Source organism: Hemitrygon akajei, chromosome 11 (genome assembly GCF_048418815.1).
Source record: "Hemitrygon akajei chromosome 11, sHemAka1.3, whole genome shotgun sequence".
NCBI lineage: Eukaryota > Metazoa > Chordata > Chondrichthyes > Myliobatiformes > Dasyatidae > Hemitrygon > Hemitrygon akajei.
The window spans coordinates 130862852-130887197 of record NC_133134.1 but is presented as its reverse complement, the minus strand read 5'-3'; the positions used below and the strand labels follow the sequence as shown (position 1 = coordinate 130887197).

Sequence of the window (24346 nt, the reverse complement as noted above, 5' to 3'; positions counted from 1 at the left end):
AATAGTCAAATTGCCAAAGTGCCAATGACCATCTTCAGCAAGACTGTTCGCCTCCACTTAACATTCGATGACATTACCATCACTTCTCCATCATCGCTATCCTAAAGTCTTTATTGATTGTGGTTATGAAAGCAGGTTCAACACTGGATATTCTATGATTATCCTTCTGACAGTAAACAGTGATTTTATGAAATATTCTTTACTTGTCTGAATGCGTGCAAATCCTAAAATGCTCATGCAGCTTGAAAGCATCCAGAACAAAGTAATTTGACTGGTTGTTCCAGATAATTGAATTTAATTCCACATGAAAATTCACATTCGAAATGATCAACTTTGATGGAATCACCAAAACCTGTTTATCATCTCAAATAGATGTAATGGTATAAAAATAACATACTCAGGTGGTTTACAATGGCAGGTGCTTAAAAAGGAGGATGATCAGGGACACCAGCCACCCCAGCCACAACTGTTTCAGCTGCTTCCATCTGGCAAACAGTACCACAGCATTAAGGCCAGGACCAATAGGCTTCGGGACAGGTTCTCTCACCAGGCCATCAGAGCTGTCAATACAGGTTGATCTGATTGTGTATCTAACTGTACATACATGTATTGAATCTTGGGTGTTTGGGCAATATCATCCCACATTTCCCTTCTTTATTGCTTGTACATAACAATGGAGATGCAACATAAAGATTTTTACTCCCTCATGTTGTGAGATGAATGTAAGAAATAAAATTCTAATCCTACTCATTCATATTGCTTTATTTCAGCTGCCTGAGTCTAGCCACAATAAAAGCCAACAGAAAAAATTGTTTCCATTCTTGTGTCACAAAATGGATAATCCAAACTCAAACAGTACACAAAATGCTGGTGGAACTCAGCAGGCCAGGCCGCATTGATGAAGAAGAGTGAACAGTTGATGTTTCAGTCTGAGACCCTTTATCAGAACATTCTGGCCTGATGAAGGGTCTCATCCTGAAACGTCAACTGTTAAACTCTTTTCCATAGATGCTGCAAGGCCTGCTAAGTTCCTCCAGCATTTTATGTGTGTTGCTTGGATTTCCAGCATCTGGAGATTTTCTTGTTTCAAATAACATTCGCAATTTTCAATGCAATGCTAAACTCCGCCAAGTTTTCCAACATACCACTTCTGCGAAAGCAAACTAACAAAACTATGTTGAATAAAAGACTGCTTCTCAAAACTGTTGCTAACTAAAACAAATATTCAAAATTTACATCTGATACCTTGTGCTTTGCTTGTAAAAATCAGTCATCTTATTTTCTAGGCAATCATATTGAGCAATTTGGAATTTTGGTAGTGCTGTAGACTTTCAATCAGCTGAATGAGTCCTAGTTCTGGGAAATAGCTGTTCAATTAAACCCCTGAATCCATCTACATTAAATTAAATCTTTCGTAAATGCATTTAGCTGGTCCATTTCCAACACCTTCCTTCCCTTTCTCAATCTATCTCCATGTCTGGACAGTTTATCTCCTTGCATCTTTCATAAACCCACTGATTCTCACCACTACCTGGACTATACCTCTTCCCACCCTGTCACTTGTAAAAATACCATCTCTTTCTCTCAATTTCATCGCCTCTCCCGCATCTTCTCTCATAATGGGGCTTTTCATTTCAGAACTAAAAAGACGTCCTCCTTCTTGAATGAAAGGGGCTTTCATTCTTCCACCATCAATGCTGTCCTCACCTGCATCACTTCCATTTCATGCCTGTCTGCCCTCACCCCATCCATCCACCACCCTACCAGGGATAGGGTTCCTTGTCCTCTCCTACCACCCCAGATTTTGGTAGAACATCAGTTCAAAATGGCTTAGGAGAACAACGGTTGAACATGAATCTTTCAATCCTGTAATGATGCTGAGGAAACTATGTAACCAAATGTTCATGGTGGCTCATCTAGTTCACCTTCTATGACATTACATTGACACAATTAGTCACAGTATGATTTAATTTCATAACATCTTTGTTTACTTATTTTGAATAGTGCAATGAACAATTCATAGTCTAATGAATTACTGATATGCTACACAAGCTCATTAGATGTGTCACTTTTTATTGAAAATCATCCATAAATTAATACAAAAATGTATAAACAAATGATCAAACGTGTGAAAGACAGAAGGCTTTGAGGTGAGAAGTAATACTTTGATGTTTTTCAGTGCACAGGTTGAGAACTTTGCTGATTTGTCCAGCTCTAGTTAGAAACATGCAAAAACTAGATGATACAACAAATAAAATAAACAATATTTTATAAACAATTCATGCCAACATTGGAGAAAAGATTGTATTAAGTGTTTTGCACAACCGCCTGCAGTGTTCTGTCAAAATTTGAGATTCCTGGCTTTCTTCTATTAACTTTTCTGCCCGGGACTGTTTATGGAAAATATTTGCATACTATGGGGCTGGTGCACCAATAGAAATGACCAGAATGGGAAACTAAGATTGCCACAACATGAACCATGTTTGTTGTGGAAAGGGAACCTTAGATGAAATATGGAAATATATATTCATTCTCCAAAACATGGTTCAAATCACTTGATAGTCACATTAAAAATTATATCTGCATATTACCACAAGCAATAATAGATTAGGGTGTGTTCCGTCTTGCGGCAGATTCCCAATGGACAACCAGTTCTGTATTTTTTTAAGATGCTTTTTATACCAGATGGGGACATGCAAATGAATTTGTTCTCCTTTATAGAAATACACAAAACTTATATAGTATAGAAAACACCAAACCATGAACTTGATATATTTAAGTGCTTCAAAGCCGTTTGGATGGTCTGGAGGATGGTGCTAGGGGGTGGGGGGGTAGAGTGACAATAGGGGATAAGGGGCGAAGGGGAGAAGAAATAGAGTGATAGGAATAAGGATGCAAGAATGTGTAGAGGTATAAAAAGAGGGGCAAGCTCAAAATATAGTTACATGTAGCTATAATCAAAATGAAACACAACTAAGCTTATTTTCTGTTTCAAAGCAATATACTGGTTTCAGAAACAGCAATACATTATCATTTTGAACCACTACCAATAGCAATCGGTATTTTCTTTATTGCCACACGCTCTACCTGCATCATACTCTAACTTTAAATATATATATATATGTATATATATGTGCATATATATAATACTCTTGTGAAACACCAGCTTTAAATGCAAGTGAATAAGGCTAACAGCCTTTCAAGGACAGAAGTCTAATTGAATGAAATTCCGTCTTGAAAATTTTAACAAAAAAATTAGCTGAGTCCAAAAGAATTTTGTTATGTACTCAAACTAACCTTTAGGCTAAAACAAAACAATGGACAGGATAAATTCCATCCTTAGATGTCCTCTCATACTGACTGATCATGACCCGGAAGTTGATTCCCATGGATTGTTCCTTACTGCAGAGGAAGGGGTCTGCATGATGTCACTACCATTCATTGGTGGATGAGTTCATGAATAATTAAAAACTGCAAACCAAAGACGAATACAAAAATATACAGATACATACATGTCCATATTATATCTTTAAAAAAGACATTCTATGTTGCTCATCCTTTCTCTTGGTGTGCATAACAGACCCCTACAGAAAAATCAAAATGCCACAGATAGGTTCATCATTTTCTACCAACAAGGAGAAATACCTCATTTATCCTTGGCACAAACTCTTAAGAATCTTAAGTATAACTCCATATCCCACCATATCCTAATGTAGTGTATTACAATGTCTAATACTAGAAATATTTCATAAAGCTATTAACTTAAATGGGCATTAGCACCAACTTGATAAAGCTGACCTTAACAAATGTGGCAGTTAAGGTAGTGGGTAGGAAAGGGTAGGTTGGTAGAAATGACAAAGGAAATACATGATTTATTCAGGCAGATACACCAAAGATCAGCTGACTTGGATCAAAGGACATAATTGGACCCTCAAAACAACGCATTTTGGAAGAGGAGAAGCTCAGTACTATAGAGTTGATGCTGCCACAGTATTTCACACTTCCAGTCTTGCATTTTACCAATTGATAACAAAATGCCTTGGTATCATTGGCACACATAGTTCTTTTGAAACAAAATATAGCTGACTCAAATTTTTAAAAAAGTTACACTAAATAAATTGAAGCAACCAGATTTGAACATCAGAGCCAAGAGTTGAAATAACAAACTTTCACAGAACAATCCATGGATTTCAGCAGCATGAATGTGTAGCAGTAAAGACAATTGAAACATCACTAAATCATATGTACATGAGCACGTACTAACCAAACTCCCTCACATTTAAAACTACAGAGGTGATGTCCAGAGTATTCTGTGCCTGATTTACAATAGCATCTGACACGCATCGATCTCAACATGTAAACTTTGTGGTTTAGTCGAATATAAATAAAAAAATATCTGGCAATTCACAGCTTATTTACAAAAAATATCATTCACTAGAAGTAAATCAACAATGCTAGTGAATAAAAAAATTGGTAAAGGTATGATTTTCAGCTAATTTTATCATGATTGGAAAACGACTGCTCACTGCAATGCAATTATCTCCATCTAGTTCTGCAGCCTTAAAATTCAGTTTTACTCATTACCATGAAACTTATTTGGATTCATCAGTTTACGTTTCTAACTTGGACGTTGGTGCTCTACTATCCAATTGAAAAAAATGGGAATAAGAGGTTACATGATGGAGTTCATGATATAGTGAATTACAAACCTGATGTTCCATATCCATCAACTCTTTCTACACTGGTATTGAACAGAAATCTCTGCATAACCAAGTTTGTTGATGTCTTCTTCAGACTATACAGTCCTGTTTTGCATTACTGCAGATTTTTTTAGCCAGCAAAAATTTTATATCCATCATTTTTTTCTTGAAAAAGGACCCTAACCCTCACTAATCTGTTATGACTTAATAATCGCTCACTGGAGCCAGCTCCGGTGTCAAGTTTACAGTTATGTTTTTATACAAGAATTCAACGGTGATGTTTGGAAAGTACTTCAAATTTTTCAGACCATCAAGCTGTTGCCTTTCTTTTGAATGTCTCAATAGGGCGTATCTGCAATGAAAGAAAAGGATTAAGGTACATCAGACAAATGTTTTTACTGCCAATGCTTATATCTGTTTAAAAACTAGCGAACATTCTCATTACATATATGTTCCAATTGCTGTTAATGGACATAATTCCAAATATGGTTCAAGTTTACAAATTTTAGTTAAAATGGATTAGAAATAGGTTGAATAAATGGAGCATGAATCCAATTTTTACATTAGTATAGTTTTGTTTGAATAGGTGACAGCATGCATTCAAGAAACGCTATAATTACAATCAACATACAACCAAAGAAACTATATTTGGCTCTATCTTCACATTTCTGCAACTTTGCCTTTGATTTACTTATTGTTTCCAGTCATTTTAGTCTCATCCAACCACAAGACCTTCTTCCACATTTTCATTATCTTCTACGTGACACTTTGCAAAGTCTTTATAACAAGGATATGTTTTTTTAAGCAAGGGATTCTTCAAAAGCTCCAGTTAATAGTTCCAGGAGGTGCAGTGGCTAAGGGACTGGTGCAGAACCAACAACCTGTCTCTGAATGTGAACAAAACAAAAGAGATGGTTGTTGACTTCAGGAGGGCACAGAGTGACCACTCTCCACTGAACATCGACGGCTCCTCCGTAGAGATCGTTAAGAGCACCAAATTTCTTGGTGTTCACCTGGTGGAGAATCTCACCTGGTCCCTCAACACCAGCTCCATAGCAAAGAAAGCCTAGCAGCATCTCTACTTTCTGCGAAGGCTGAGAAAAGTCCATCTCCCAACCACCATCCTCACCACATTCTACAGAGGCTGTAGTGAGAGCATCCTGAGCAGCTGCACCACTGCCTGGTTCAGAAATTGCACCATCTCAGATCGCAAGACACTGCAGCGGATAGAGAGTTCAGCTGAGAAGATCATCGGGGTCTCTCTGCCTGCCATTACAGACATTTACACCACACGCTGCATCCGCAAAGCAAACAGCATTATGAAGTCCCCTCATTCAGACTCTTCTCCCTCCTGCCATCTGGCAAAAGGCACCAAAGCATTCGGGCTCTCACGACCAGACTATGTAACAGTTTCTTCCCCCAAGCTATCAGACTCCTCAATACCCAGAGCCTTGACTGACACCAACCTACTGCCCTCTACTATGCCTATTTTCTTTATTGTACTGCCTGCACTGTTTTATGCAGTCCTGTGTAGGTCTGTAGTCTAGTGTAGCTTTTGTATGTTTCATGTAGCACCATGATCCTGAAAAACATTGTCTCGTTTTTACTGTGTACTGTACCAGCAGTTAAGGTCGAAATGACAATAAAAAGTGACGTGACTTGACTTGACTTAAATATCAGAGGAATGTATACAATATACATCCTGAAATTCTTGTTATCCACAGAGATCCATGAAAACAGAAGAGTACAGTTAAAATCATTAGAGCTACAAAGACCCCCTACATCTCCTCCCATGCACAAGCAGCATAAAAACCCTCCTCCTCTTACTTCAGCAAAAAAAAACCTCAGCACCTTGCACCAACCAAAGGCTACCACAAAAATAGTCACCTGATAATTCAGCTATACCCTTTTCACAGTGAGAGGGAAGGCATACCAAAACAACTCGCCGATCTGCATTAATAAAGTCTGCCACATCACTTTTTCTTGAGTTCTCCACTTCAAAAATCAATAATGAACAGGTGGGGGGGGAGGGGTGTGAGAGAGAGGGCGGGGGGAAGCACCGGGTGGGGGAATAGCGCGTGATACGCAGGCAGACTGCTGGGGGGAGTGAGTCTGGGGGAGGAGACAGACAGACAGTGAGACAAAGAGACAGAGACAAGACAGACAGAGAAAGAGACAGAGGGGGACACACAAAGAGAATGAGAAAGAGAGAGAGAGACACAGAGACAGAGTCAGAGACACAGACACACAAACAAAGAGAGACTGATTTCCCAAGTACAGAGCCCCCAACAGCTGATCCGCTCTTGCTGATGCTGTTACTCCTGTGATGTTTCAGTCGGCGGTACTGGCATAGAGTCAGTTTGAACACAGGGCCGTGAAGCCTCTGAACCCCAAAGGCGTGCTCGTCTTCTAGCCCACATCCTTGGGATTTCAAAAATCGGCAGGTCGTGAGCCCCCAGGAATGGGCCCCACCACCACAAAAGAACCAGTTTGAGCGTAACTCCAGGTCAGGGTCCCTGACTGAACACCATCCACCCTTAAAAGTCTTGCCAGTCTTCCATAAATACCCTTATCATGTAAAACCTTACAGAATGTGCAGCCATGAATTTCACCTGCAGTTCTGACTTCTGCAGCTCACACTGAGTGACTGTTGCGTATCAGTAGCCTCTCTTATAAGTGCCATTCTTCTCTGGCAACTATGTTTACAGGGGCTGTCTGATCTAGGCAGTACGGCTGAGGTTTCATATTTTTCCATTTTTTCTAATATGGTCTGCACTGAGCTTGAGGTATGCTGAGGGCCTTTGCGTACCCTTCCCCAGATTTGGGCTTCTCTATTAACATTTCCCTGACTTGTCTTGAAAGTTCTTTTGCCTCATTTTGGTTTGGGCTGTTGAAAATCTACCAAACTGTTTAATCTTACAGAGAAGAAGGGGTATTTACTTTTATGAATTAATTGTACATTTAGTGTTTCACATTTATGGATCACTGGCATCTCTTCTGGGGAAGATAAGACCCATACAAAAGTGAAGGGTTACACCTGAACCCACAGGAAACCAATAACCTTGTGGGCAGGTTTGCTGGAGTTGTTGGGAGTTTCAGGAGGGTTTAAACTAATTTGGCAGGGGATGGGAACTGGAGTGATAAGTGCTGAGGGTGGGGTGTTCGTTTACAAACAAGGAGTGTGTAGCAAGACTGCTAGCAAGGAGAGGATAACGATAGGGCAAAATTGCAGTCAACAGGATGAGTTGCAATGTAAAACGCAGACAAAATTGAAAAAGGTGAATACAGTATTGAAGGTGTTATATTTGAATGCACGCAGTGTATGCAATAAGGTAGATGAACTTGTAAAACAGTTACACATTGGTATGCATGATGTTGTCGACGTCACTAAATTATGGCTGAAAGAAGATTATATAGCTGGGTGCTTACTGTCCAAAGATGCACATTGTATCAAAAGGACAGGCAGGAAGGCAAAAGAGTTGGCATGGCCCTCCTGGTAAAGAATGAAATCAAATCATTAGAAAGAGGTAATAAAGGAACACATGGTGTTGAATCATTGTGGACCAAAGGAACTAAAAGAGTAAAAAGACTGATTGGAAGTTACATACAGATTCCCAGACAGCAGTTACGATGTGGTCTACAAATTACAAAAGGAGATAGAAAATGCATGTCTTAATAGTCATGTCAATTTTCAATATGCATGTAGATTAGGAAAACCAGGTTGGTGTTGAATTCCAAGAAGGTCAATTTTTAGAATGCCTGTGAGATGGGTTTTTAGAGCAGCTTGTGGTTGAGCCCATTAGGGGATCAGATATTCAGGTTTGGGGGTTGTGCAATGAACCAGAATCAATTAGAGACTTTAAGGTAACGGAACTCTTAGGGACTAATGATCATAATAGGATAGAATACACCCTGCAAACTGAGAAGCTGAAGTTAAAGTCAGTATTACAGTGGAGTAAAGGGAATTACAGAAGCATGAGGAGCTAGACAAAATTGATTGGAAAGTAACACTAGCAGGGATGACTGCAGAGCAGCACTGGCTGGAATTTCTGGGAGCAATTTGGAAGGTGCATTCCAAAGAAGTAGTATTCTTAACACAGGATGACAGAACCATGGCTGACAAGAGAAGTCAAAGCCAACATAAAAGCCATATGGCATATAATAGAGCAAAAATGAGTGAGAATTTAGTGGATTGGAAAGCTTTTAGGAACCATCAGAAGGCACTAAAAAAGTCATAAAGAAGGGAAGTAAGCGTGCCAATATTATTAAAGACAGTATAAAATAATATATAGTATAATAGTATAAAAGAGTATAGTAGTATAATAATATAACAATAATAATAACAATAGTATAAAAGAGAGGCAAGAGTAGATATCGGACCACTGGGGGGGTGGGGGGTGCAAGAAAATGAACTGAGTGAAGTATTTTGCAATAGACTTCACTGTGGAAGACATTAACAATATGCCAGAAGTTTGAGAGTGTCGGGGGCAGAAGTGTGCGAAGTTGCTAATACTAGCGAGAAGATTCTTGGGAAACTGAATGATTTGAAGGTAGATAAACCACCTGGACCAGATGGTATACAACCCAGGGTTCTAAAAGAGATGGCTGAAGAGATTGTAGAGGCATTAGCAATGATATTTCACGAATAAATTGATTCTGGCATGGTTCTGGAGGACTGGAAAAAATCACAAATTGTCACTTCAAGAAGGGAAAGAGGCAGAACAAAGAAAATAATAGGCCAATAAGTCAGATGGCAGTGGTTGGGCAGATGTTGGAGTCAATTGTTTAAGATGTAGTTTCAGGGTACTTGGAGGCACATGATAAGGCATTCAGCATGGTTTCCTTAACGGAAAATCTTGCCTGACAAATCTGTTGGAATTCTTTGAAGAAATAATAACCAAGATAGACAAAAAAGAATTGGTGGTTGTCGTGTACTTGGGTTTTTCAAAAGGCCTTTGACAAGGTGCCATACAAGAGGCTGCTTAACAAGTTAAGAATTCATGGTATTACAGGAAAGATACTAGCATAGATTGAAGAGTTGGAATACAACTGGATCCTCTTCAGTTTGCGTATAAGGAGAAGGTGGGAGTGGAGGATGCTATCACGTATTTGCTGCAGAAATCACTCTCTCACCTAGATGGGGTCAGTTGTGCTGTGAGGATTACATTCCTTGACTTCTCTAGTGCCTTTAACACCATCCAGCCCAAGATCTTAAGGCACAAACTAACGGAGATGGGAGTAGACTCTCACATGGTGGATTGGATAGTGGACTACTTGACAGATAGACCTCAGTATGTGCGGTTGGCAGACTGTAGGTCTGACACGGTGGTCAGCAGCACAGGGGCGCCGCAGGGAACTGTACTCTCTCCGGTCCTGTTCACCCTGTACACATCAGACTTCCAATATAACTCGGAGTCCTGCCATGTGCAGAAGTTCGCTGATGACACGGCCATAGTGGGGTGTGTCAGGAATGGACAGGAGGAGGAGTATAGGAAACTGATACAGGACTTTGTGATATGGTGCAACTCAAACTACCTGCGTCTCAATATCACCAAGACCAAGGAGATGGTGGTGGACTTTAGGAGATCTAGGCCTCATATGGAGCCAGTGATCATTAATGGAGAATGTGTGGAGCAGGTTAAGACCTACAAGTACCTGGGAATACAGTTAGACGAGAAGCTAGACTGGACTGCCAACACAGATGCCTTGTGCAGGAAGGCACAGAGTCGACTGTACTTCCTTAGAAGGTTGGCGTCATTCAATGTCTGTAGTGAGATGCTGAAGATGTTCTATAGGTCAGTTGTGGAGAGCGCCCTCTTCTTTGTGGTGGCGAGTTGGGGAGGAAGCATTAAGAAGAGGGACGCCTCACGTCTTAATAAGCTGGTAAGGAAGGCGGGCTCTGTCGTGGGCAAAGTACTGGAGAGTTTAACATCGGTAGCTGAGCGAAGGGCGCTGAGTAGGCTACGGTCAATTATGGAAAACTCTGAACATCCTCTACATAGCACCATCCAGAGACAGAGAAGCAGTTTCAGCGACAGGTTACTATCGATGCAATGCTCCTCAGACAGGATGAAGAGGTCAATACTCCCCAATGCCATTAGGCTTTACAATTCTACCGCCAGGACAAGAACTTTTTAAAAGCTATTATTAATGCTTTTTGAGATAGTGATTTAGATGCATATCATATTTTTTACTGAGTTAAGTATTGTATGTAATTAGTTTTGCTACAACAAGTGTATGGGACATTGGAAAAAAGTTGAATTTCCCCATGGGGATGAATAAAGTATCTCTCTATCTATCTATCTATCTATCTACAAGGAGCCTATTCTGGTTGGCTGCTGGTGACTAGTGGTGTTCCACAGGGGTCTGTGTTGGGACCACTTCTTTTTAGGTTATATGTCAATGATTTGGATGATGCAATTGATGGTTTTGTGGCCATGTTTGCGGATGATAAGAAGATAGGTGGAGGGCAGGTAGCTTTGAGGAAGCAGAGAGGCTACCGAAGTACAGATAGATTACAAGAATAGGCAAAGAAGTGGCAGATGGAATACAGTGTTGTGAAATGTATGGTCATTCACTGGTATGGTAGAAGAAATAGAAACATAGACTATTTTTTAAATAGACAGAAAATTCAAATATCAGAGGAACAAATGGACTTGGCAGTTCACCTGCAAGATTCTCTGAAGGTTAATTTGCAGGTTGAGTAAGGCAAATGTGATATTAGCATTAATTTCGAGAGGACTAGAATAGAAAAGCAAATATGCAATGTTGAGGCTTTATAAATCACGAATGAAGACTCACAGAGTATTGAGAGCAGTTTTGTGCCCCTTTACCTCAGAAAGGACGTGCTGACATTGGAGAGGGTTCAAAGGAGGTTCATGAAAATGATTCTGGGATTGAAAGGGTTGTCATATGAGGAAGTTTTAATGGCACTGGGGATCTACTCACTGGAATTGAGAAGAATGAGAAGTGACCTCATTGAAATGTATCAAATGTTGAAAGGCCTCAATAAAATGGATATGGTAGATGGATGTGGAGGACACAGCCTCAGAAACGAGAGTTGGCCATTTAGAACAGGGATGAGGAAGAATTTCTTTAGACAGAGAGTGGTTAATCTGTGGAATTTGTTGCCACAAACAGCTGTGGAAGTCAAGCCATTGGGTATACTTAAGGCAGAAGCTCTTAGATTCTTGATCTGTCAGCCCATGAAAGGACGCGGAAAGAAGGCAACATACTGGGGCTGAGAGGGAAAATGGATTACCCATGATGAATTAGCGGAGTAGGCTTGAAGGGCCAAATGGCCTTATTCTACTCCTATATCTTATGGGTTTATGGTCTAAAACAGGTGATCCTCTAAATTTCTACATCAACAAATTGGATCAGTTGGCATAGTAATATATTGAACCCAAGGAACTTTATCGTAGTAATTACAAAGAGGATGAATACTTTGTCAGTCTCACAATTTTGGGTTTTAAATTAGTAAACTGTTCACAAGTGTTGGAATTTTCTTTTTATTTGATAAGATGCGCAATGTTTCATAGATTAGCTCAAAAAATCCTGTTTCAATATATTTTAAATTTAGAAAATGAGACAGTAAAATATGAAAACAGTTGTGGGGGCTGAATACTTCTTCAAGGCACAGTATTTTAATACAATTTCTTCCTTACTTTACTGGTTAGCCAGTCATCACAACATCAGCTATCGTTTTACTCAATTGTAAGGCAGTATACAAACTAATAAAGAATATTTCTTGCAATCACTTCCAGAATATAATCTTCAGAACTATGAAGAAACACACTGTTGCAAAATTCGTACTCACCTTCCCAAGAATTGCACTTCGCCTCGATGATGATGAGGAACAGACTTGTATTTTCCTATATCACCCTCTGGTCTTGTTACTGTAAGGCCTGCAAACTGAACTCTAAAAAAGAATGGTAGGAAAGCCAAATATTACTCAAATTTTGTCTCATTGTAAATTGTGCTCAATTAAACAGAAATTTAAAGATTATGGAAAAATTGCAACCAAAACAACCACTGAGAAGTTCAAATTTGCCGTCAGCTAAATTTATTAGAATATCAGATGTTGCTCATCTTTCATAGTTGTGTGGTTCATTCTTCAATGTACATTACTTCCCTTAAGTTTCTAATTTGTGAAGGGGGCTAACTAATGAATCTGGATGTATAAATGGTACTAGCCAGACAAGTATGATCTCTTCTTCTCAGACTTGATACTGTTATTAATATCTTGTGCTACTTTTGAGAAGAGTCTCCACCCCAGATGAAAATTACTATAAAAATGATATGTTTGCAAGCCTGTCTCAGATAATTAAAAAGAAATGCAAATCCTGCCAAAGAACACGTTTGAAACTCCTAAGACCCAAAGTTAAAGCAAAGATTCTAATAAGAAGATTAATACTTCTTCTCACGCAATGCCAATTTACAAATAAATGTTTCCTCTGTACTTGATCACTCATGTCTATAAATTTTCAAAGAGAACTAGATAACTCTTTTTATGATATTTAAACTGATTTCAAATAATGACTTCACATGCCATTTACTTACTACAGATAATATTTACTGCTCCTCGGGAGACTGCTTATTATCTGTACCACCAACCCTGCTAGCTCAATTATACAAACCAGGTCTGACATGTTCAGTAGGGCAGGGATACTTGTTCTGCTACATGATTATACCAGCTGCACTAATGTCTCAAATGCCATAAAATATGCTCTAATCCTCCACCGCCTGTTAAAAATTTTAACTACTGTGCTTTTACCAGCAATGCAGATCAACAGGGTTGTTAGGCCCCCAAGCATTGCTGAAAAGCTAAATCATGTGTATTGGTTCTATCAATCCAAATGATGCTGAATTATTAAACCAGGAGGAAGGAGTGGACTCATTTTCAAAGATGGTCGCACCGTAGAATGATTGCAGAAGATAAGGCTAAGGCACATGTAATTGATTGCAGCAAGGAGTACTCAAGTGAATGGATCTTTTTCAGTTGATCCGTACATACCAACACAGATGCAAGACTTCATGCAATTCAATTCAGCACATGTAATACCAAAAGGACAAAGAACACTTGGTACTTAAAGTGCCGTGGACCCTGACACCACTCAACTACGGTGCTGAAGTTTGCATTCCAGAATAAGTTGCATTTTAACAAATTGTTACAATACAGATAACTACCCATGGTAAAAATTACACTGGCATGTCTAGTCCAGAACAAATTATATATCCAAACTGGTAAAATACCAAACAATCTGCTATTAACTGGCAAGAAACTGATGGTTGCTGCTGCAAGAATGAATCGGGCAGAAGTTACTCTCCAGTTTCTCAAATGAGAGAATGACTCTGAAAAGGTTATTTCCATTTATTAGACGGATATTTTTGTCTATTCCCAATTGTCCTTAAGAAGGTGATGGGCAACCACCACTTTGAACAGCTCCAATATTTTTGATGAAATACTCCTAGACTCTCAATTACAGAACTCCAGGATTCAAAGCTATTGCCGATAAAGAACCAGCAACACATTTCAAAATCAAGATGATATGCACTTGAGGACAAACTGCAGGTAGTGATGCATCCATACACTTGCTATCTTTGTCTTTTTTGGTGGCAGAGGTCATGGGTTCAGAAGATGCTGAAGGTATTGACTGCATGAATAACTGCTGAGTATTTTGAAGAAGGTATGCACACTGCAGCCGCTGTTTTTTTTTGGTTGCCAGGGTGTCAAGTCAAATGGACTACTTTGTCCTGGATGGCATCAAGCTTCTCCAGAGTTGTTGAAATATACTCCCTACCTCCCCATCCCCGCCCCACCCCCAAACAAGCAAGTAGTGATTTTTCCATAACACTTTTGACTTATGTCAGAAAACAAGTCATAGACCTCTTGATAAACAGCCTCTGACTTAGCAGACCACAGTATTTGCACGGTTGATCCAGGTGTTATGGTCAATGGTGATCTCTGTATGTTGACAGTGAGGGCTCAGTGATAATACCTTTGAATGTCAAAAGCAGGTGATCAACTTTACTTTAATGGAGATGGTAATTGTCTGGCACTTTGGTGATGCCTCTGTTACTTAACACTTACCAGCCTGTGCCTGAATGATTTCTAGCTTGTCCTGCATACAAGTATCAGCTGCTGCAAGGTTTATGAATGGAATTAAACCATGCATTCAACAAACAATATCACCATTTCAAGCAACTGAAGGTGAATGTGAATGAGAATGAAGGTGAATGGATGTTCGGAATGATCCTGAGGAAAACCGACAATGTGGTCCTTGTTAAGTGACACCTGACAACCAGAATCATCCTGCTCTGTTTAAGACGTGATGCTAGTTACTAGAGCTTATTCTCCCTTTTATGCCCATTGACTTTGTTTCATCAGAGAACACTGATAACACTGACGGAAGTTTGAAATTCCACCCTATTTCCTACTACATTAAGCTTTGAATCAAGATTAGTTTCAAATTGGTATTTATTGAAGTGGAGAGTTAATCTTATTAATAACGTATAAACAAATTCTAATTTTCTCAAAGTAATTCAACCAACCTGTTCCAGAGATCATCATCTTCACCTCCCCAGCCCCAAAATGCATTTGGGAACCCATTGATTTTCTTAAATTGTTCCACTGTTAATCCACTCACTCCTCCAAAAAATTCATTGTAAGGAAGTCTGTAAAAAGAAAGTTAAATGAATGGTATCCAGTCTAATGAAGGGGCAACCATAATCAAATTAACTGTAACCAAAAAAAAATAACAAGACTTTAAGACTTGTGGGAGAGGGTTAAAAATAAGAAAATTAATAAGTAATCACAAATTTGTTTGCGCTACTTTAGATACCTCAAAGTAATCTCATAACAAATCATTTGCTTATAGGTTTGGCATGTGCAAATTACACATTATCAAAGAGCAGGACACAAAATAAAGTTAGCAAATATGTAATGGACTTAATTTTCAATTAAATAAAGGGAAATCAGATAGTCTTATAGCTCCCTGGGACCTCTCACCAAGTCTATTTATGATTAATCACAGGACTTACAGGTACATGTATTTATCTAATTTGGCTGCAAAGTGTCTTGGCATCTCCCCACAGCCATAATAGTTGCGGTCATTTTCGGGTATGTGATCCACATCATGAAAGATTACGCAATCCCAGTTCATATCTTTCAAAGCCTCCAAAAATCCAACATTGAAGAGCATTGCACGGTTAAATGGGTGATACCCTGCCTAGTAAGAGAAAAATCATAATTGAATTATTGTTAAGTACACACAATATCCTTAATGCAAAAACACAAAGATCTGCTGCAGGAGTTGGAACCGTTTGGCTCTTCAACCCTGGTCCATTATTGATCAGGGTCAATGCCAATCTTTTACTACAGATCGCATCCTTACAAGTCTTAATTCTCGTACTGCTCAGAAATCAACTCTTCTTTTTGAATTAACTGAATAACTTAGCATACACCTCCATCCAAGGTCGAGAACTCCTAAGTTTCACCAATATTTGAGAGTGAAGAAATCATGTCTCATTTTATATTATGTTGTGTATGTTGTGACTGTGACCACTGGTATTAGACACCACAGCCATGGGCCACATCTCCACTGCATTTACCCTTTCAAGTCCTGTAAGAATTTTAAGTTTCAAGAGGTGATGGCCATTCATTTTGCTAAATTGCAGAGAATGAAGATCAATTCCACCCAATTCCTCTCATTTAGCAAAACTGCAACCCCTCCCCCCCCCCCCACACACACACACACACACACACACACACTTACTCAGAAACATGTCTTCTTAAACTGTGAGCAAATATGTTATCGTTTTAGTTGGAGACCAGAACCAAACTATGCACTCCAGATATGCAAGGGCTTTTGTGAGACCTTAAATGAAGGCATCTTTACCAGCGCACTCAAATCTTCTCACAGTAAAGGCCCAACATACCATTTGTCGTCCCTAATCACTTGCTGCACATTCAATGATTTATGTATAAGAACATCTTAGTCTCTTTGAACATCAATATTTCCTAATTTCTCATTATTTCATAAATACTCTGCTTGTCTGCATTGTGGATAAGCTCACATTACAGGTCCTCCCCAGACAAGAAGCACTCAATACACAGCCGAAAAATACGAATATGTGCTTGCAAGATTGGCAACTTCTGTGGGCTATGCACAATAGAAATTGATGCTGTAGTTAGATGACGCTCACATATACTAAAAGTTTTAATTTCAAACTAACTGTATAAAGTGTAATTTTCTGTGATCGGCACTAATGGGTGGCAAAGTATTTCTCTCTCTTACAAATCACAAGTGACAAGTTCAGCAGCACTTGTATCTTCTAAAGTACTATGGATAACTACAAATAGCCTGCTTCTCCTAAACACTATACAGTATACAGATTTGAACAAAAGCAGAAATACAAGAATCATTGGTACACCACTACCTTCAAGTTCCCTTTAACTGTATACAACCCCAATCTAAAAATATATTGTTAATGTTTTATCGTCACTGGATCTAATCCTGGAACTCACTTCGTAATGGGATCATGGGAATAAAAACTAAATATTTTGGCAACAATTAGGCTAAGCAACATCCAAACAGGGGAGAACAGATTTTAACCTTTCAGATCAATGGCCTTCTAGCAGAAGTTTCAGTCAGGTCATTGACCTGAAACATTGATTCTGTCTCTCTGTACATTGCTACTGCCTCTCCTGATTGGCCTTTCCAATATTTCCTTTTTTCCTACTTCTAGCCTCTGCTCTTTTTTTTTGCTTTTAATTAAGAAATTTTCAGTATAATTATAAATGGCAATCCATCAAGTTATATTATAAGAAAATTCTGTAAAACTGTAATTCCAAATATGTGGGAATTTTTTTAAAAACTAAAAAATGATACAACTTTGAATTCATGTATGAATACTTTTTTTATTATTCTTTCAGGACTATGGCTATAAGTTTAAGATGGGTCTTAAAAATTTCTAGGCCATTTAAAGATATGAGAAAGAAAACACTAACCTGCTCAATGACATAAAAGGCAAACTCCAAGCGCTGATGCTGCAACAATGGAATCAGATGCCTTAGAAGGATAGGGAGATGCTCGTGACGATTGCGGAAAGGGATTAAAATTGCCACCTGAAATATCACAATTCAATTATAGCATCAACAAATGTTTTACTGTAAGATGGGTTAGGCTGTATTAATAGAATGGTTAATTCATTTAACTTCCAAATGCTCTGCAAACAAATTGCTGCCAATGCTATTTTCAGTACGCAAATAATTCTGCAAATGAAATTGCTATGATGAGTATTGAATTTCTACTATCCATCAAAATAGTGTGAAATTATGAAATCACCAAGACTTAGCCGACGGCAATGAAGAATTGGTTTGTATATGCGTAAATCATGAAATTGGAGTCTTTTTGTACATTAGAATGACAAAATTTTCATTAAGGTGTGCTTAAAATGGTCACATGCTGGATATTTATTGAAAATGTTGTCATTTGAAAAGTGCAGAACTGACTGATTTGCAAAAAAAAACATTCAGAGGTTAAACTTCAGAAATAAACTGAAACAATACAAAAGTTCAAGAGTTGGAAGCAAAATAGATCTATGACGTACATCAATCTATGGTGCAAGAAAAAGCAAATGGCACATGAAAGAAGAAATATTAGTTTATGGAAGAGGAAAGAAAGGAATTTGATTTTAGTTAAATTCAACATCCATCGTCACTTGCTTGAATGGAAATAATGCTCATTCATGCAAGGATGAACTGAAATCCGTGGGTCTCCTCCTCAAACACAGAGCCAACAACTTTATCATTTTTGTTTTTTAAAAAAGGTAGTGCCTTAAGAAGTATTCAGCGCCCACAATAATTTTCACATTTTTCTGTCATTTCCTAAGTTTAAAATATGCTGAAGTAGGAATTTTTGAGCTAAGCTACAAAACATTGTGCATCATGTCAAGTCAAAAGAAAAATGCCAAAACATGTCAACAATTTTCTAAAAAATTATAAACCAAAATTGTGAGGCTGAAAAATGTATTGACCCCCTTTACAATTACTATGTTAACTTTCCTCAAGTGTAATACCAACTAATCCAATTTGTTGAAGTAGAAAATTAGAAGATCACCTGTTTTCAATTAATTCATATGGGGGGAAAAAAAACCTCTCTCTGTAAGATATTCAAAAGTGCACACCGCAATGATGACAAAAAAGCATTCAAAGCAATTCAGGGAAATGATAATAAGCACAAATCTGGGGAAGGGTACACGACCATCTCAAAAGGCACTGAACATACCATGGTTAAAAAGAAAGAGGAAGAACTATGAAATCACAGCCATAGCCTAGGACAGCCACAGCTTTAAACTTAGTTGGTGAAAAAGAATGGCACTTGTCAGAGAGATTACTGTGACACCAACAGCTACTCTGAGCGAGCAGAGTAAGTTGATGGCTGTAACTGGAGATGAAGCTCATGGCTCCAAAATCTCGAAGGCTTTGTACTAAAAGAGTTTTTATGGAAGAGTGGCAAGGAAAATGCCCTAGCTTAAAAAAACACATATCCTTGCCTATAAAGATACTGCAAAACATCAGTTAGAAGCTAGTGTAATGATATGAAAGAAGGTCGTCTTATGGTCAGATGAGACTAAAGTCGAACTTCTTGGCCTGGTTGGTGTTGCGGCACAAAACTAATACCAGGTATCATCCAGGCAACACCATCCCTACTGTATGGTAGAGATATAGCATACTATGGGGATGCCTTTCAGTATCAGGGACTGGAAATCTAGAGAGATACTGGATAAGAATCTGCTAGCCTCTGCCAAAGCTTAAACTGGGAGGAAGTTAATCTTTTAGCATGACAACAACCCAAAATCACAATGCTAAAGCAACTGCAGGGTGGCTTCTGTTATGATCCCAGCCCCCTCCTTTGTGAGAATCGCAAGAGCCCTAGTGAAGGGGGGGGGGGGGGGGGGTCAATGACCCAAGAGAAGAGAGAGACGTGCTGAATAGACACAGGAAATGGGAGAGAGAGAGAGAGACGTGCTGTATACCGCGTTCCACCGGGATGCAGAATAAGGCGACATTGACTATTGTCTCATGGAGACCACGTGTAAAGCCCTCGGGCAAAGTGGGCTGGTTGAGAAAGAGATTGACACCTGCGATCCCGTGAGGAAGTATAAAGGAGGGTCTGGGGGGGGGGACGACCAAGGAGACACGATAGCGATCCCGTCGTAGCGGGAAGCCATTTTGAAGGAAGCCATGTGCGTTAGATTCCGAATCGGGAGTCTGTGGCTGGAATCACGGAAAACCGCTTTTAACTAACAACAGGGAAGCCTGCTCCCCTGATTCCACGGCTTTGCTTCATAAAGACCCGGGCAAGTGTTCCTTTTCTCACCAATCTCTCTCTCTCTCTCTCTCTCTCCAACATGGGAAACCCAGCGGTTCCCAAAAGGCTGAAGCCTGCAGACTTCTGAATGACTTTTATATTTCCATCGGACAATCGTTTAACCCCTAGACAACGATAGAGCTTATTTCTTATTGATTAGTACTATCCCTGCGCTTTAGATTGAGTATTGACGACGTATGTTATCTGAATGTTTGTATTAACCTTACTTTTGTGCCCCTTTATAAATAAAAACGTTTAAAAATGGTACCGTCAGACTTCAGCGGACCTCTCTATCTTTGCTGGTAAGTGATCCAGTTACGGGATACATAACACTTCAAATGAAGAAATTTATGTTCTTGAGTTCCCCAGTCAGATTCCTGACCTTAAACTGAATGAACAACCGAAGTGTTGGCACATGGCCAAGTGGTTAAGGCTTTGGGCTGGCGATCTGAAGGTCATTAGTTCGAGCTTCAGCCAAGGCAGCGAGTGTGTCCTTGAGCAAGCACTTAACCACACACTGCTCCCGCACGATTATAGCCAACTGGAGACGGTTGGTGCAGTATGGACAAAAGAAGAACATCTCTGGCAAGACCTCAAGATTGCTGTCCACTGCCACTCATAAGAGCAGGAGTAAGCCTTTTGGCCGGTCGAGCTTGCTCCACCATTCAATAAGATCATGGTTATCTGGCCATGGACTCATCTCCACCTACCTGGGTTTTCCCCATAATCCTTAATTTCCCCTTTTATGCAAAAATCTATCCAACTTTTGTCTTAAATATATTTACTGAGGTGGCCACCACTGCTTCATTGGGCAGCAAATTCCACAGCTACACCACTCTCTGGGAAAATCAGTTCCTCCCCATCTCCATCCCAAATCTACTCCCCCAAATCTTGAGGCTATGTCCCCTAGTTCTAGTCTCACCTATCAGTAGCAACAACTTCCCTGCCTCTATCTTCTCTATCCCTTTCATAATTTTACCAGCTTCTATGAAATACACTCCCCAACTAACCTGGCATGGTTTATGCAATTAATTTTGCAAGGAGTAACAGGCAAATCTTGCTCAAAAAAGACTACTGGCTGAGATAGCTACGGAGGTGGTTCAACTAAGTACTGAGCAAAGGGGGTTTGAACTGCTGACATTTCAGTTTTAACATTTTTAGTTTTTCACACTTTACAATTTTCTGAGTTTTTTTGGCTCTATTGTGAAAAAAGGAACATGTGATTCACAAATAGAAATTCTGTGTTAGATTGATCAAAGTCCCTGCTTGCAATATTCATTTATGTGTACACGGGGTTGGGGGATAAATACTTTTCCAAGACACTGCAATCACTTAAGCATAGCAACTTGAGGGGGAAAGAAAAGTTCATTTCTATTAACTTCTGGCTAAAGCCCAACCTTTTAATCTTTTGCTGCTGACTGACATGAATCAGTGGTTAAACTCAACATAAATACTACTCTAAAACTCCATGAGCATGAATAGCAGAAACAGGTCTGCACTATTTTAAGAAAAATGTTTTATGAAATTATTACTGAGATTTTTTTCTGGCTGTAAAGTTCAGTGAATACTACATGCAAAAAATATGACATTTCATCTGTTTTAGTTTATGAATGTTGTTTGCAAAGAAGATTAGAAAAAAATACTCCACACGGGTTGGCAACAGATCGTCCATCCATGATAATCTAATTTCTCCAAAAGAAAATATGACTCACCATTTTCATAATGTGTCTCTACAAGAATTGGAATCTCTGGTTCATTGCTCAAATTATATTTTTCTAACATGACTGAGTTTCAGTGGGCTAGAAGAGCCAATATGAACTCTGTGCAATACTCACAAGAATTTATTTAAGGAAAATGTTATAACAGAGGGAAGTTGCCAAAATTGAGTTTAAAAATTATAATGCACAGCACAAGAACTTATTTCTAATTAAACCTGCATCAAATTCTAGCTCATACAGCCCATTTTGCACAAATATTTCCACATTTGGGCCCCAGATAAGCTTAACTTAGTTTTGCCAACTTTATTAACTTCCAAAATAGCTCAAACTGACATTGAAGTCCTTTAGAGTATGCAGCCTCTCCTTCACAAGTTCTACCAGTCTGTTGTTGCCAGTACAATCTTCTATGCGGTGGTGGGCTGGGGTAATTGGTGATGCCAACAGGCTCAATAACCTGATTAGAAAGGCTGGCTCTGTAACAGGAGTCAAACTGAACATACTGGAAGAAGTGGTAGCACAAAGCACCCTATGGAAAATCCTGGCAATTCTGGATCATGTTTCTCTCCCAATGCACGCCACCTTAGCTGAACAGAGGGGCACTTTAAGACAACTACACATCAAAAGAGCACTAAATGATGTTATTCTTATCCTCTGCCTTCAGACTCTATAAGGAGTCAACCTATAGCCAGGGAAGTGATAACCTCATCCTGTTCGACTATTTGAGGTAACTTATTTTTATTCTTTCTTACTTCTCTGCTAATATTTGTATATCTGTGCACTTGGTATGCTACTGTGACACTAATTTCTTTTGGGATCAATAAAGTATCTATTAAAACTAAACTCAATAAGAGTGTGCATACAGCAGAAACAAATTTACATTATCTTAGGATAAAGTGATTGCAGTCTTTGCTTGTCAATAGAAGTTACATTAATAACCTTCTGTAATGAGTTAGTGATGTGAACTTCTACTCCCTCTACAAGCTGTACTTCTGCTCCCTGATTATAGGCAGAGACTGAAGACTGCAGCGCCAGCAATGAGGACCAAGAACGTATAGACAGGGGAAGCACAGGAGCACCTACAGGACTGCTTTGAATCGGTGGACTAGACTGTATTCAGGGATTCATCTTCAAACCTGGATGAGTATGCTGCAGTTGTTACTGACTTCATTAAAACCTGTGTGGATGAGTGTGTGTCCAAAAAGACTTGCTCTACATTCCCAAACCAAAAGCAGAGGATGAACCAGGAGGTACGTCATCTGCTGAAGGCTAGTCTGGCGACCCAGGCCTGTACCAGAAAACCAAGTAAGATTTGCGGAGGGCTATTTCAAGGGCGAAGAGAAAATTTTGAACGAGGTTGGAGGCAACATCGGACGAATGGCAACTCTGGCAGGGTCTGCAAAACATTACTTCCTACAAGGTGAAACCCAATAGCATGAATGGCAGCGATGTTTCACTACCAGATGAACTCAATACCTTAATTGAAAGGGAGAACACAACTACAGCTGTGAAGATCCCTGCTGCACCTGATAACCCTGTGATCTCTGTCTCAGAGGCTGATGTTAGGCTGTCTTTAAAGAGTGTGAACCCTCACAAGGCGGAAGGACCCGATAGAGTACCTGGTAAGGCTCTGAAAACCTGTGCCAACCAACTTGCGGGAGTATTCAAGGACATTTTCAACCTCTCGGAAGTTCCCACTTGCTTCAAAAAGGCAACAATTATACCGGTGCCTAAGAAGAATAATGTGGGCTGCCTTAATGACTATCGCCTGATAGCACCCACATCAACAGTGAAGAAATGCTTTGAGAGGTTGGTCATGACTAGATTGAACTCCTGCCTCAGCAAGGACCTGGACCCATTGCAATTTGCCTATCGCCACAATAGGTCAATGGCAGACACAATCTCAATGGCTCTCCACATGACTTTAGACCACCTGGACAACACAAACACCTATGTCAGGATGCTGTTCCTCGACTATAGCTCAGCATTTAATACCAACCTTCCTACAATCCTGATTGAGAAGTTGCAGAACCTGGGCCTCTGTACCTCCCTCTACAATTGGATCCTCGACTTCCTAACCAAAGACTACAGTCTGTGTGGATTGGTGATAACATATCCTCTTCGCTGATGATCAACACTGGCGCACCTCAGGGATGTGTGCTTAGCCCACTGCTCTACCCTCTGTATACACATGACCGTGTGGCAAGGTGCAGCTCAAATACCATCTATAAATTTGCTGACAATACAACCATTGCTGGTAGAATCTCTGGTGGTGACAAGAAGGCGTACAGAAGAAAGATATGCCAACTAGTGGAGTGGTGTCGCAGCAAAAACCTGGCACTCAGCATCAGTAAGACGAAAGAGCTGATTGTGGACTTCAGGAAGGGTAAGACAAAGGAACACATACCAATTCTCATAGACAGATTAGACGTGGAGAGAGTGAGCAGCTTCAAGTTTATGGGTGTCAAGATCTCCGAGGATCTAACCTGGTCCCAACGTATCAATGTAGCTATAAAGAATGCAAGTCAGCGACTATACTTTATCAGGAGTCTGA

The 24346-nt window shown here is 39.5% G+C and overlaps 1 protein-coding gene across 2 annotated transcripts in view; it reads right to left on the bottom strand.

The window, feature by feature from the left end:
• Window positions 1–2056: 2056 nt before the first annotated feature.
• Window positions 2057–24346, bottom strand: part of LOC140736014 (beta-1,4-galactosyltransferase 5-like) — a 90800-nt gene continuing 68510 nt past the window's right edge. For both annotated transcript variants that reach the window (XM_073061692.1, XM_073061693.1), the window contains exons 5-9: window positions 17713–17829; window positions 15744–15931; window positions 15255–15377; window positions 12520–12621; window positions 2057–5052 (exon numbers count right to left, since the gene is read on the bottom strand). In XM_073061692.1, the coding sequence (XP_072917793.1) occupies window positions 4905–5052; window positions 12520–12621; window positions 15255–15377; window positions 15744–15931; window positions 17713–17829 (678 nt within the window). In that variant the 3' untranslated portion in view covers window positions 2057–4904. The remainder of the gene's footprint in view (window positions 5053–12519; window positions 12622–15254; window positions 15378–15743; window positions 15932–17712; window positions 17830–24346) is intronic.